Raw genomic sequence first — 13,628 nt, 5'->3', positions numbered from 1 at the left:
TAATTACCAGAGAGTGATGCATTATTCACTGACTCCTGAACGCCTTAAGTAAACCCTTTATAACATAGTCAAATGTGATAGTTTGAAAATGTGCCACGGTTCTATTGTTAATTAAGGCATTTACAGTTGTTGCTTCGGTCTCCCAATGTGCACGAAGCCACTTGATAAATAATACCAACATACAGAAAAACACATTGGTTGTTAAAGTGAACTAAAGCTGTCTGTGTAGTGAGGTTACCTATTGTATCTGTCGACATCTATTTGTAATCATAACTTTGTCTTATTTGTAATGTTTGTCAATATAACATTGTAAATCACAATCTTAAACAGGAGCAACAGCTGTATCATCGGCTGATAACCGCGGGCTACCACTTCCTATACGAGTGATTTTAATGTCGCTGTTCTTTGTTTCCTTCGAATTTCCCCATGGTGGATTCTAGACATTAACAGGTGGCCTTCACATGCCAGGTCTATTTCAGTCAACTGTACATATTTAATGATGCTCAAGATCACTCTCGATACAAACAAACACAGATTGAATCACCACAAGCTATGTTTGTTTGTGAGTTGTATATATATGTATTATGTATTGTATTATATATATATATATATACATACACTACCGTTCAAAAGTTTGGGATCACCCAGACAATTTCGTGTTTTCCATGAAAACTCACACTTTTATTTATCAAATGAGTTGCAAAATGTATAGAAAATATAGTCAAGACATTGACAATGTTAGAAATAATGATTTGTATTTGAAATATTAATTTTTTTCTTCAAACTTTGCTTTCGTCAAAGAATGCTCCTTTTGCAGCAATTACAGCATTGCAGACCTTTGGCATTCTAGCTGTTAATTTGTTGAGGTAATCTGTTGAAATTTCACCCCATGCTTCCTGAAGCACCTGCCACAAGTTGGATTGGCTTGATGGGCACTTCTTGCGGACCATACGGTCATGCTGCTCCCACAACAGCTCAATGGGGTTGAGATCTGGTGACTGTGCTGGCCACTCCATTACAGACAGCATACCAGCTGCCTGCTTCTTCCCTAAATAGTTCTTGCACAATGTGGAGGTGTGCTTTGGGTCATTGTCCTGTTGGAGGAGGAAATTGGCTCCAATCAAGCGCTGCCCACAGGGTATGGCATGGCGTTGCAAAATGGAGTGATAGCCTTCCTTATTTAAAATCCCTTTTACCTGGTACAAATCTCCCACTTTACCAGCACCAAAGCAGCCCCAGACCATCACATCACCTCCACCATGCTTGACAGATGGTGTCAGGCACTCTTCCAGCATCTTTTCACCTGTTCTCGTCTCACAAATGTTCTTCTGTGTGATCCAAACACCTCAAACTTGGATTCATCTGTCCATAACACCTTTTTCCAATCTTCCTCTGTCCAATGCCTGTGTTCTTTTGCCCATACCAATCTTTTCTTTGGATTGGCCAGTCTCAGATATGGCTTTTCTTTGCCACTCTGCCTAGAAGGCCAGCATCCCGGAGTCGCCTCTTCACTGTCGACGTTGACACTGGCGTTTTGCGGGTACCATTTAAAGAAGCTGCCAGTTGAGGACCTGTGAGGCGTCTATTTCTCAAACTAGAGACTCTAATGTACATGTCTTCTTGCTGAGTTGTGCACCGGGGCCTCCCACTTCTCTTTCTGCTCTGGTTAGAGCCCATTTGTGCTGTTCTCTGAAGGGAGTCGTACACACCGCTGTAGGTAATTTTCAGTTTCTTTGCAATTTCTCGCATGGAATAGCCTTCATTTCTAAGAACAAGAATAGACTGGCGAGTTTCACAGGAAACTTCTTTTTTTCTGGCCATTTTGAGAGTCTTATCGAACCCACAAATGTGATGCTCCAGATAATCAACTAGCTCAAAGGAAGGCCAGTTTTATAGCTTCTCTCATCAGCAAAACAGTTTTCAGCTGTGCTAACATAATTGCACAAGGGTTTTCAAGGGTTTTCTAATCATCCATTAGTCTTCTAAGGCGATTAGCAAACACAATGTACCATTAGGACACTGGAGTGATAGTTGATGGAAATGGGCCTCTATACACCTATGGAGATATTTCATTAGAAACCAGACGTTTCCACCTAGAATAGTCATTTACCACATTAACAATGTATAGAGTGTATTTCTGATTGATTTAATGTTATCTTCATTGAAAAAAACAATGCTTTTCTTTGAAAAATAAGGACATTTCTAAGTGATCCCAAACTTTTGAACGGTAGTGTATATATTATAGTTTTGCATACACAGCATATATAGCCAGAATCTGTTCATGTAAAAGTATGCACTTTTGTCCCAAACACGCCCATTTTTATAGTATTCTGCTGAACATAATACTCTACAGCCATATTGTGTGTGCTGTTGAAAATGCACCACGGTTCGCTACTAGCTCCACCACCATCACTCAGTGTTTTGGGGGAGTTTTTCTTGATCCATGTGAGGTCCTGGGACATTGATGTCGTATGTGTGCATATTGTAAATCCCTCTCAGGCAACTTTGGAATTTGTGATTCTGGGCTCGACAAAATAAACTGAATTGTCTGCAGACTACCACCAATGTCTCTGATTTGTTGGGGTTCAGCTGGCAAGATATGGGGGGGGGGGGGGGGGTTAGAGCCTTTGATATGTGTATATAAAACAACAATGACTACATCTTGTACATCAGATCCCTGTCTGGAATGAAAGAATATATGTCTTTCAAATAACAAAATCACAGTCCCATTAGCAAAGAGTAGACCTTTTTAAATGGCTGGTTTACCCATGCTGTAAACTGTTTTCATAATGAGTACTTCTTCTGTGGGTATTATGTGCAGGTATCGGTGAGGTCTGTAGGTTAGCCAGAGTAACTACAACAATGCCATGAAGAAATGTTACAACCTAAAATTAAACCAAGTGCCACAAAAACCTCCATGCACATTTGACTAGAAATTAAACCAGTTTATTTTCTCAAATATGATTTGGACGTGCCTCTTTCGGGACTTGAGACCAAGCATGTACTTTAATGACAATTATATAATAAGTAACATGAATGTTGAATGTCAGACTATGACGCTCATACAAAACTAACATGGAATTCCCACCCTGTATCTTTAGGGTACAATCACAATGGGGAATGGACTTTTCTAAACAGTGAGTAATAATGTTTAGGGCTTATGTTAAATATTTAATACTTCATCAAAAATGTTAAGTGAATTCACCCAATTAAGTGAAAATTAGAAGTTCACATATTTTAAAACTGCATTTGTTTAAGTATCCAATTGAGCATAATACAAATGTGTCAATTGATTAATCTGATGTTAGTACAGTACTCAATTATTTTAATGAGTTAGTTGTGTTTTATCTCATAATCTGACTAAAATTGATTATTTTTCCATGTGTTAAAAGACACTGAGATGAGGTAATTTACATTACATTATCCAGGATGGTATTCAACATTAGCTCCCAAAAACATCTTTATTAGAACAGGATGATCATACTGTTGTTAGTGTGGTAGAGGAGAATGAGAGTGAGACAGTCCTTCTATCGTACACATCGGTGTATGTAAGTGTTTGTCTGATGGATTAGGTTGGGATCAACTGAGAATAAATCCATGAAAAGATGCATAGCCTGCCAACACATTTTGTTGAAGTTCATGTGCGGTGACATGCATTTAGACTATGCATGATTCACCCTTTCCAGAGCGACATAGAAACTTTTCTTGTCATCCAAAGAGTGCCAGCCAATCGGTCCAATCTCACAATCTGCACAGATGAGATACTTGATTCTCCCAACGTCCTTAGTGAAGCCCACATTCTCAAAAGTGTACATGTCGTCCACAAACCAGTGGGCGGTCAGGGTGTCCCCGTCCGCTGAGCCCTCTGTGGTGCTGAGGCCGTTCTTTTTCCGCATGGATGGTAGAAACAGCTGGAGGGTGAAAACATAGATAAAGATGATATGAAAACATTTCTGTAAGAACTCAAAACCACTGAGGACCTAGTATATTCATGTATATAGTTAGACCACGCTGGATCAAAGAGATAAACCACCACTGACTGGTTGTCTGTTGCTTTTCAACATGGCCACAATATATAGTGTGCTTTCAGTGTATAAAGCCTGGTGATTTCTAGCATCAGAAGGCACTAACCCCCTTCATATTCAATATTTGGACAGTCTGCCTACTAATCTGAGACCATGACATGTACTGCTATCAAGACCTTTTAATTTGGTTTAGCATTCTCCTAAAGCAATACATGCACGTATGCATGTGTGCATGTGTGTGTGTATGTATGTATGTTCTTTTCTTTTACTGTTTGAACAAGTTCAGATAATTTACTAAAATAAGAGTAGCAACACTACAATGTAAAAATTCCCAATTACAAGTAAAGTAATGCATCCAACATGTTACTTAAATAGTAACATGGCTGTTGTGTTTCCTGGATGGACTGGCGGCCTGTCCAGGGTGTACCCTGCCTTCGCCCTATGTCAGCTGGGATCGTACAATAATAACTCAAGTAATGTAGCTAGAATTTGCATTGAACTCTATTGCATTACTCCTCTTGCTCTCCGTCCCTCACGTCCGTTTGGAATTGGGAAAAAGAGGTTTTAAGTTTGCTGCTCTGCGGCTTGGAATTTGCTGCAGACAGACCTGGGTCTCCGGGAACCGGTCTCCTTAGGTGTTTTTAAAAATAGATTGAAAAGATTGGAGGGAAATTCATCTAGCTGTAGATGTTTTATATGACGGAGGTATGTGCTCCTGTGTAAGCTGGGTTGTGTTGACTTGAGTCTTAGTTTTGGTTTTATTCATGCTGTGATTTTGTTTTTCGTGTTTTTTTTTATATTGTCTGTCACTGTTTTATGTGGAACTTTGTGTGACGTGCTGCTGCTGCTGTCTTGGCCAGGACACTCTTGTAACGGAGATTTTTAATCTCAATGAGGCATTTCCTGGTTACATAAATTTAAAATAAAATAAAAATAACATTTTTTTTTTTTTAATAACTGTCGATAGTTGCATTGCACCACTGGTTTGACTAACACAGGCGAATTAAATACAAATATAGCAGACTACTGACGTAGGCCCACCGCTTCATATCAAACAGCATACCTCTTTCTCTGCAAACACAGCCATCCCCGGGCACAGCACTTTGGATCCGCAGCGTTGACACACGACCGTTTTGCTATTCTTGCCCTCTCCAGAAACCAGGTCGGGCCGATCCGTGCCGTCGTTGGCCTGCTGGCTACTGGCCATATCTAACAAACGGCAGGTTCACTTTGATGCTGATGTTCAGCACGTTTGGGAAACAACGTGTCTTCAACCGGCGCCACCGCACTGAAGCAAGTGGCGTTAACTACCTGTGAGAGCTAACTGGCTTCTGTGGAATTAGAGCAAGATCTGAACGAAACAAGGATGGGGAGCACCAAGCGAGGGAGGACCGGTGTTACAAGTATTCGGAACCTTCGTAGTCCGGAAGTCCGTGACAAAGAAAATCAACGTTTAAATGTTTAATTTGTCTAAAAAATTACATTATGATAATGTTCATGCTGCGCAATGTCTGAGATATGTATCTTAAAGGGTAGTTAGTTAGAAACTATAATACTCACCAATTGTAAACCCCACCCATTGCATTTATGCTAACATCTGTGCTAACAAGGAATACACAGACAACTACATTAACAGTACACTTCCATAAAAATAAGACATACCCACTTGAATAAAGTCAAATAACACGTACCTAAATGTTGAAGAAGAGACAAGGCTGAATACGACAATAAAATCGTAAGGCAGACGGGTTAGCTACAGGCTAGGCTAGCATACTAGTTGTTCTTGAAGTGTACCAGCTACTAAATGCTCTCGTTCAGAAACACATGGATGTGCTTTGGTTCCGCGAAAACATGCGCTTTGGGTGAGAAGTTATGTACGTTCTGTCAACTAGTCGTGTACCAACGTTTGTAAATGTGTTTAAGACTACCTAAAAGTACCCATTCAGAAGAATGGTCATTACATTATTCATTTAGAATTTCATGTGAATCTTTAGCACAAGTATAGCTGTGAAATAAATGAAACTGAGTAAAACATATATATCCCTCTATAGTGAAGTTGAAGTATACAATAAGATAAAATGGGTGCCCCATGTTCAACAAACAGCAGAAATGTGTCCTCTTGGATGGCCCCGATGTATATAAAACATACAAGTGCCCTCTAGGTTTGTCTTAAATTTGAGAAACATGATGCAGTGCCACATATGCTCCCTACAATCTAGAAAATCTTTGCCCTCCAAAACAAAATAAAAAATCTGCCCTGCTCTTCAGACAACACTAGGCCTTTTGCACTTGCAGGACACGGAGGCTGTTTCAACTAGTGAGGTCTATTTTGTTAAAATGGATCCGGGCCTACACATTTCACACAAGGGTCGCGATGACGTCCCTGTTGACCACCTCACACAATAATCTATCAGAAAATGTTCTGATTGATTGAGAACAGTAAACAATGTAAATCAATGTGATTGGTGTGTTATCGTATAAAGCACTAATTCAATTCAGTTTATTTAATCTACAAAAGGACACAGTAATGATATTAATATATATATATATATATATTAAAATAACAACAATGTTAAATGATAGCCTTGAAGGAGAAATGTTATTTAACGGCTTTCTAATTATGTCGGATTTATAGTCCTCATATTCTGGCATTTAAATTATGTAAGGCTCAATTTATTTCAGCAAAAGAATATGTGAGGGAGCATTTTCTAGTGGCATTATTACAGCGGTTGTGTCACACCACACATCTTTCTGCCACAGTACCTGATTTCCAGACAGCAGCTAATCCCAGGAGATATGGGGAGACAAGGAAGATCTGTTGCGTCGCCTCGGGTTGTGTAAAAAAAATTGTTAAATATTTAATAGTATTATGCAAGCACAATATTGGAGGGTTATCAAACACATGATAGACTGCAGATTATGAATCCTGTTGCCATCACAGTTGCTTACTGTCGATGTCATAGACTTACATTGCAAATGATTGACAATTGGACACCATGTTTGTACATGTGGAAAAAAATTTATTACAATAATTTTCCAAGATTACCATTAATAAATATTTATGTTTACATTTCAGTGAAATGTATGATTTATCACTTTCTACACAGGACATAACACAAAGTCAAGAATACACATTGTTTTAGTCTTTGTAATAAAGCTTGAATAAGTTGATCTAGAAAAAGGAGTCTTAAACAGCAGTTGATACAACCTATCCATGGAGTTTTAAGTTCAATAATGATTTGATTGTATATATGGCAAGGAAAACATGAAAAATCAACATCTGGAAATCCTTGAAGCTCCTTTGACTGTTAAGATAGGCTGTTTTATTTCAAAACATTTCCATTAGCCTAAGGCACAGGAATACTAGAAGTTTATATCAATCATACATAACACAATTTAAATCGCATACAGTGATTTAAAGTTTTGAATTTAATAGTATACACTAAGGTGCATTTGATATTTACACCGCTCATTGCATTTGAACTGTAGCACAAAATAAATGTCTCTAGTTCACAAAAACACAATTTGACCTATCCAGATCTGTATATTGTGCAACGCCCAGGAGCTATTACTCTGGAAATTAATCAATGATGTGTCGTCTGACTGAAACATTTAGGCTGGGGAGCTCTTTTAACTTCTACATTTTCTGTGCCATTATGAAATTTACTTTAGTCAATTGAAAAGATGCATCCAAATGCTGAGGAACTTCATTTCAGAATTAAGTTCAAAGAAATTAAGATATCAGTTTGTTTAAGTATTCCCTTAAATTTTGATCATTTTGTTAAGAATTCTGCAGAATATTGCACCTTGTTTTTACCAAATCCATCGATCATATTCATAAGATTTAGGCTCTATGTTCCTTTTATAATAATGTATTGTATTTCATCTCCATGTGATTTTAGATTGATTAGGGCCTTCAGAGTAGTTTTATGGAAGAGCGGGCATGGGTGGATTCGTAGTGGTCCTCTAGGTTTTAACACCCAGGCGCACAATCAGAGTGAGCAAAGTTAGAACACATCTGGTGTGTGTGCAGGTCCTCAAGCACCTAAATGGTCCTGATCACTCTACACCTCACTCCTGGTGGACAGTACATTCATCTTCTAACCTGCATGGAAACTGGGTGGCAGGAAAGGAATGATTTACAGTATGTGCCCTCTGCTACAACACAAATAATACTCTCTGTGCCCTTTGTGCAAGGGTAACAGACTATAAAAGAGGTTGGGTACTAGTGAGCTTCTAAGAAATGACCATCAGTTACAGGAATACAAGATTTTGGTTTAAATCCCATTTTGACCTTACTTGAAATTGTAAACTTCAAGATAAATAATTATTGTAGAAGTAGTGCCTGTTGAAGATTCCCTCCGAAGTTCAATGGCTAGTTAATGCTACTTTATTGGAGCAAAAAAGAGCCAAACAGAAAGAACACCAAAACCCAAATAACATGTAAGCAAATCAGAAGTACAGAAGGAGTATAAGTGACTATATTGAATTCCAGCAGCATTTTAAGTGATTGAGAGTGTGTGTGTGTGTTTGTGAGTGCATGTGTGTGACTATAAAGAAAAGTATGAGTAAGTCACAGTCAAGCCTCTCAGAGTAGAGTGTCGTCTGTGCAGCCTCCCTCGAGGCCGTAGCGGAACTTCTGCAAGTTGGAAACCCCGTAGAAATGGACGAATGCGGCTGCCACAACCAGAACATGAAAAATCTGATGAGAGTGGAACTAGAAGGAGAGAAAGAGATGTTTATGTATTTGTCTCATTCCTTTTCATTTACCTGTTTGATCAAACAAAAACTCCTAATGTCTATAAACATGGCAAACATTGAGTTCCTGCTCAAACATTGAGTTTCCGCTCAGTTAAGATGACATCAAATACTCACCCAGATGTCACACTTTCCAGGGAAATAGCGTTCAGGGATCCTGGCTGCATACAGACCAGCCCCAGTGATATACATGGCACCCATCAGGTAGAACCAACCCATCTGGCCGACTGTGGTGGCCTTAACAAAGCCCTCCTCGATGGTGAAGTGCAATGTGGGGACAATACCGCTAAGTCCAAGACCCATAAACACGCCTAAGAGAAGAATGGACTTCTGTTACTTTTTCTAATTCTTTGAAAAATCCAACATTCACAATACAATTATAATCAAATAAATCAAACATTACAGAGAAAACACTCTAAAAAAGTGCATATTATACTCGATTGGTTAGCACCTGCTCGTGTAGGTCTGTGACGAGGTGTAGAGAACCGGTCCCACTGGGCAACTACGATGGCTGCAATGCCGAGGATACATACAATGGTGAGGTAGATAAGTCGAGGTTGAGGAGAACAATAGAAGGAGTAGTACAGCCAGGGCACGAAGGAGCCCATGATCAGGAGGGCAATGCCCGAGTAGTCAAGCCTGAAGAGAGGGGATGAAAAGAGACCAACAGTTGGGCATTTGGCTGGAAAATCTACTTCCTTTACACACAAGGAGTATGTGAGACGCCGTGTTTGACAGCGTGAGGCCTTACTTGGAGAAGGTTCGGGACACTTTCTCAGAGTGGCAGTAGACTGTATGAAAAAGCCAGGAGAAGCTGAGGCAGAGCACAGCTCCCAGGAAGAACATCCCAAACACCACTTTCTCTTGCAGCGGGGCCATAAAATACACGTTAGGCCGCAGCAGGGTTAATGTGCCCAGACAAATGAATAAGATCAGCCCTGAGAGACAGAATGGGACAGTGTTACTGATAGTTGACAAGAGACAAGCCAGAGTTATCCAGGTAAACGGTATGCTAATAAACTAACATGTCTGTTTGTACAGACGATTAGAATCTGCTGCTAAAATTCAATTGTTACAATTTTTGAAATGTAGTATCAGGCGTTTTATCCTCACCTAACAGGTGAGTCCAGATGTTTCCTGTCTCGGTGTGAATTCGGAAGATGCTCCCAAAACAGGCTCGGAAGGAGGGCATTGGGGGCCGATGTCCATGCAGAAGGTAATCGTTGTCCTTTAGCCACTCTGGCAGGACATGGAAAGGGATAACCCTCCAGCGCCCCTCCCAAACCTGAAAAGTAAGAAATGCCTTCACTCATACATTTACAACTACCATATCTTTATACCAACCATATTAAATATCACATTAAACGCATCTGATGACTTAACATACAGTTAACATATCTTAAAAGTTTAAGTTGTGATCATCTTTATTGAAATGTACATAAAATAAAACAAATGTTCTCTTATGAGTAGAGTTTATTAGTTTCAAAATAACATAACATTTTCCAAATGCTTTAAAGGCAGTCAAATACACACCATAGAAATCTATAATAAATAGGTATTTATGTGAATTGATAAATGTTGATTTATTGTAAGCTTTCTGTGGTTGTCTCCCGTGGTGACTTGTGCGAGCCATTTACAACACACAACATGCGGCGGAGGTGGGATTACAAACCCCACCACATATGACTCACACAAGCTTCATAGAAGTTTAATCCCTGGCTGTTGCTGTTCACCCAGATCTCACCTGTATGTCTATGAACCTCACTGCTAAACTAAATCATATCCCTAAACCTGTTATACACCTTTGAGTAAAACACGGTGTCGAGTAAAGCTCACGTCAACAATGCAATATTTATGTTCGGTGCCAACTTGTGTGATGTCATAGGATCTTTTATTCTCCTTATTTTGTCACATTTGAAGGTTTACCTGACATTTATATCTGCAGTACCTATATCCATAAGTATCTGTGTTTGTTCTTTTATTTTAAAGCTGAGGTTGGGAGCCGATAGGTGAAGCCAGATTGGCTAACATGTGCGGACCTTTTCACACCAATCTCAAACATTTTTGACTGGCAGTTTATCAGATCAAGATCTGGATTGGGGCTGTAAACTGAATGGTACTTATACAAAGTGCTGTGTCAACTAAACTAAGAAGACATGTTTACCTTGTGTACAAACTCCTCCATCTTCTCCATAGCGTGGTGAGCCTGAAGTGGTAAGGTTAAGACCCCTCCCTCGTCATCATCTTCCTCTTCCTCGTCAGCGAGCATTGCGGCTCCCTTTAAAAAGATCCCAAGAGAACACTGAAGCATCTGAGCCACAGCAACTTTTCTTTTTGAATCTTGTGAAACAGCCCTACCTCTGAAAGGACGCCTTTTGATCCTGCCTGTCGCCCCCCTCCCTCCTCCAGCAGTGGCCCGAGCTCCATCAACTCAACATCTGGGACATGGCAGTCCTCAGAGATCCGGCAGTCTGCATCACTTGCAGACCCGTTTCTGCCTGACATAGGGAGACTGCCTGATGACCCACTCACAGCCTCTGTATTCTGCTTCAGATGGTACACTTCAGTTTCCTGCTGAGCAAAAAGGATCAGAGTCAGCTTAAATGGCTAAGTATGTTGACATATACAAACAATCTAACACCAGTTATTCGTAGCTCTCAATGTAGTCGGCACAGCAAATAACTCATTTGTAGAAATATACCAAAAAAAAGAGAGTAAGACAAAAATCTAAACAAACATAATTGCTATCATTTACAGGCAAATGGTGGAAAAACCAACAGTATAGATATGCAGGTCAGATTCTTAGTATGTTTTGTAGCATACAAGGTTGTGTGCAAACATGTATGTCAATATAATAACAGCTGGATTAGGTTGCATACAGTTTATAAGTAGATATGCATGTTATGTATCTTGCTGAGATATTATTAGCCAGTAATTGAGAACATGTATTTATTGAGATTGTTCCAATAATGATTATGTCCAATAATGTGAAGCCTCGTTACAACTGCCGTCTAGAAATTTCACTTGAAAAGGTTTCCGCTGTTCGTAAGTCAAAACCCAGAAAGGTCATTTATTCTAATGGGTTTTTTCTATAAATGTATACATGCTTGTCAATTAGCTAATTAACATGTTGAACTAAATGGGGTTTTATTGATACACATAAAAATGAATACTGAAAATGCTCTATTGGTTTTATATTTATTTTTCTGCAACTGCTGGATTAATTTTTAGGGTAGTTTACTGGTATCTGCCACAATACATAAATAAGACGGTCTTGACAAAAACAGATTGCAATGCCCTGAAATTGCTCAATATACAGAAATGTGCATCTATAGAAGGATACAGTCAAAGTGCACGACATACAATCTGCATAAAGTAGACAAACATAGTGAAAGGATGTTATCTGTCCACGTTAATGTTCAATGTGGACATTGCACAGTAAAATATAGTACAGCGAGGTGACTAGGTAAAGAGTTGTTGCAGATGAACAAATGATTAACCTTTTTAAAAGGATAAACAAGTAGTGTTATCTAACCGATTTAATATGGCTGGTGATTAATCTGGGTCTCATGTTGAATCTGGGTTACATCGATCAGACATCCACAACAAGAGAACAAAGGAGCAGCTTAAATCTGTGCCACCAGACACATTTATTCGGTCAATAATTACAATAGAGACAATATCTCAGATACACGAGAACATATTTACATGTTATACCGAGCTGAAGCCGATACGACGGACAAAACGTTTAACCGAGATTCTGCTAAATAGAGCCAGACGGATGTTGATTAGCACCGCGTCGCACGGAACATGAGGACAACATGTAAACAACCGCAAAATACCGACAATTTAACGGACACTCGTCGTATATTGGAAAGTTGCATTCATAACACAAGCCTGCATTTCAAGTTGATCGCTGGTACATTGTTAAGTTATCAGTTCGCTGATCGCTCATGTATCGTCTTGCTAACGAAACCGTCTAGCTAGCGCGAGCTGTCGCTAACCAGAAGAGCAGACGACACTCGTTTGTGAAATATCTTGCTCGCAGCAAGATATTTCTTTACAATGACGCCGACACATCTAGATAACCTTAGCTTACTTTACTAACATCTACAATGTTAATAAAATAGACACAAGTTACCTGACAAGGAAGCCTTCAAACCAGGAAGGTGAATTATTTATCAATGCGGGAAACACAATCCTTGCCGGAAGTCGAGCGCTTTTCCGTTAAACCAGCCCACACATTTATTTTTCAATATAAAAGCAATCTCACAAGTAACAAACACATATCCTCACAACATATTTAATGTATGACCATATAACACTATTAATTCATCAGATTTATTTGAACTACTTTGGTTGGAAAATCGTGTACATTAACTGTAAGAGCCAAATGTGGCAATTCAATTGCTTTACTCTATATGTACACTAGGTGGCGCTATTATGAGGTCCTGTGCTCGCCTCTATAATCAATTAGATGATTATTGACATCAGGTGTTGGACCGCTTTCGCGGTCAGAGTGAGCAGCTTCCATCGACCTAGATTATGTATAGGACAAATGAATAACCCCATATTAATGCAATATTGAACGTGTCAGTGGATCATGTCTGCAATCGAAGTGTATACAATTCAATTCATTTAAATTCTCTATTTGTATCGCCCATTTTGACAAATTAGAAATGTGTCTCAGAGTGCTTTACAATCTGCACTACAAGCCATATGTGAGCATGAAATACCAGAACCCTGAAGCACCTAAATGGAATTTAGCCATACTTCCTTTTGCTATTTACATCTTTGCTTTTCCTACTGTGACATATAAGAAATGTGTTTCGGAAAAAAACTAAT

At 39.2% G+C, this 13,628-nt stretch overlaps 2 protein-coding genes across 5 annotated transcripts; both read right to left on the bottom strand.

Annotated features, from left to right (window-relative positions):
- Positions 1 to 2,930: 2,930 nt before the first annotated feature.
- On the bottom strand, positions 2,931 to 5,794 carry rabif (RAB interacting factor). 4 transcript variants are annotated; one of them, XM_056437183.1, is made up of 4 exons: positions 5,717 to 5,774; positions 5,586 to 5,622; positions 5,089 to 5,234; positions 2,931 to 3,911 (listed from the first exon to the last, which is right to left on the bottom strand). In XM_056437183.1, exons 2-4 carry the CDS (start codon positions 5,608 to 5,610, stop codon positions 3,663 to 3,665), a joined length of 420 nt encoding a protein of 139 aa, XP_056293158.1. In that variant the 5' UTR covers positions 5,611 to 5,622; positions 5,717 to 5,774; the 3' UTR covers positions 2,931 to 3,662. The 4 variants fall into 4 exon arrangements, with proteins under 4 accessions (XP_056293158.1, XP_056293160.1, XP_056293159.1 ...); XM_056437185.1 differs by lacking the exon at positions 5,586 to 5,622 and having other exon boundaries at positions 5,717 to 5,794; XM_056437184.1 differs by having other exon boundaries at positions 5,337 to 5,788.
- Positions 5,795 to 7,024: 1,230 nt separating this feature from the next.
- adipor1a (adiponectin receptor 1a) lies at positions 7,025 to 12,988 on the bottom strand. Its single transcript, XM_056437182.1, has 8 exons — positions 12,925 to 12,988; positions 11,142 to 11,354; positions 10,948 to 11,061; positions 9,897 to 10,068; positions 9,535 to 9,721; positions 9,235 to 9,422; positions 8,901 to 9,094; positions 7,025 to 8,742 (listed from the first exon to the last, which is right to left on the bottom strand). The coding sequence occupies exons 2-8, from the start codon at positions 11,286 to 11,288 to the stop codon at positions 8,614 to 8,616; spliced, it is 1,131 nt and encodes a 376-aa protein (XP_056293157.1). The 5' UTR covers positions 11,289 to 11,354; positions 12,925 to 12,988; the 3' UTR covers positions 7,025 to 8,613.
- Positions 12,989 to 13,628: the final 640 nt, after the last annotated feature.

This window comes from Pseudoliparis swirei, chromosome 18 (assembly GCF_029220125.1).
Source record: "Pseudoliparis swirei isolate HS2019 ecotype Mariana Trench chromosome 18, NWPU_hadal_v1, whole genome shotgun sequence".
NCBI classification, from domain to species: domain Eukaryota; kingdom Metazoa; phylum Chordata; class Actinopteri; order Perciformes; family Liparidae; genus Pseudoliparis; species Pseudoliparis swirei.
The sequence above is the reverse complement of the archived record's forward strand: the minus strand, read 5'-3'. Positions and strand labels throughout refer to the sequence as shown.

Bases quoted from the DNA above. Each gene is read 5' to 3' on its own strand.
- rabif (XM_056437183.1), bottom strand. From the start codon at position 5,610: ATGCAATGGGTGGGGTTTACAATTG. The intron at 5,235-5,585 runs GTGAGTATTATA...GCCGTTTGTTAG, and splicing joins ATGGGTGGGGTTTACAATTG to ATATGGCCAGTAGCCAGCAG. The intron at 3,912-5,088 runs GTATGCTGTTTG...TTCACCCTCCAG, and splicing joins CTGTGTTTGCAGAGAAAGAG to CTGTTTCTACCATCCATGCG.
- adipor1a (XM_056437182.1), bottom strand. From the start codon at position 11,288: ATGTCAGGCAGAAACGGGTCTGCAAGTGATGCAGACTGCCGGATCTCT. The intron at 11,062-11,141 runs GTAGGGCTGTTT...ATCTTTTTAAAG, and splicing joins CAAAAGGCGTCCTTTCAGAG to GGAGCCGCAATGCTCGCTGA. The intron at 9,095-9,234 runs GTGCTAACCAAT...TTCTTCTCTTAG, and splicing joins TCACAGACCTACACGAGCAG to GCGTGTTTATGGGTCTTGGA.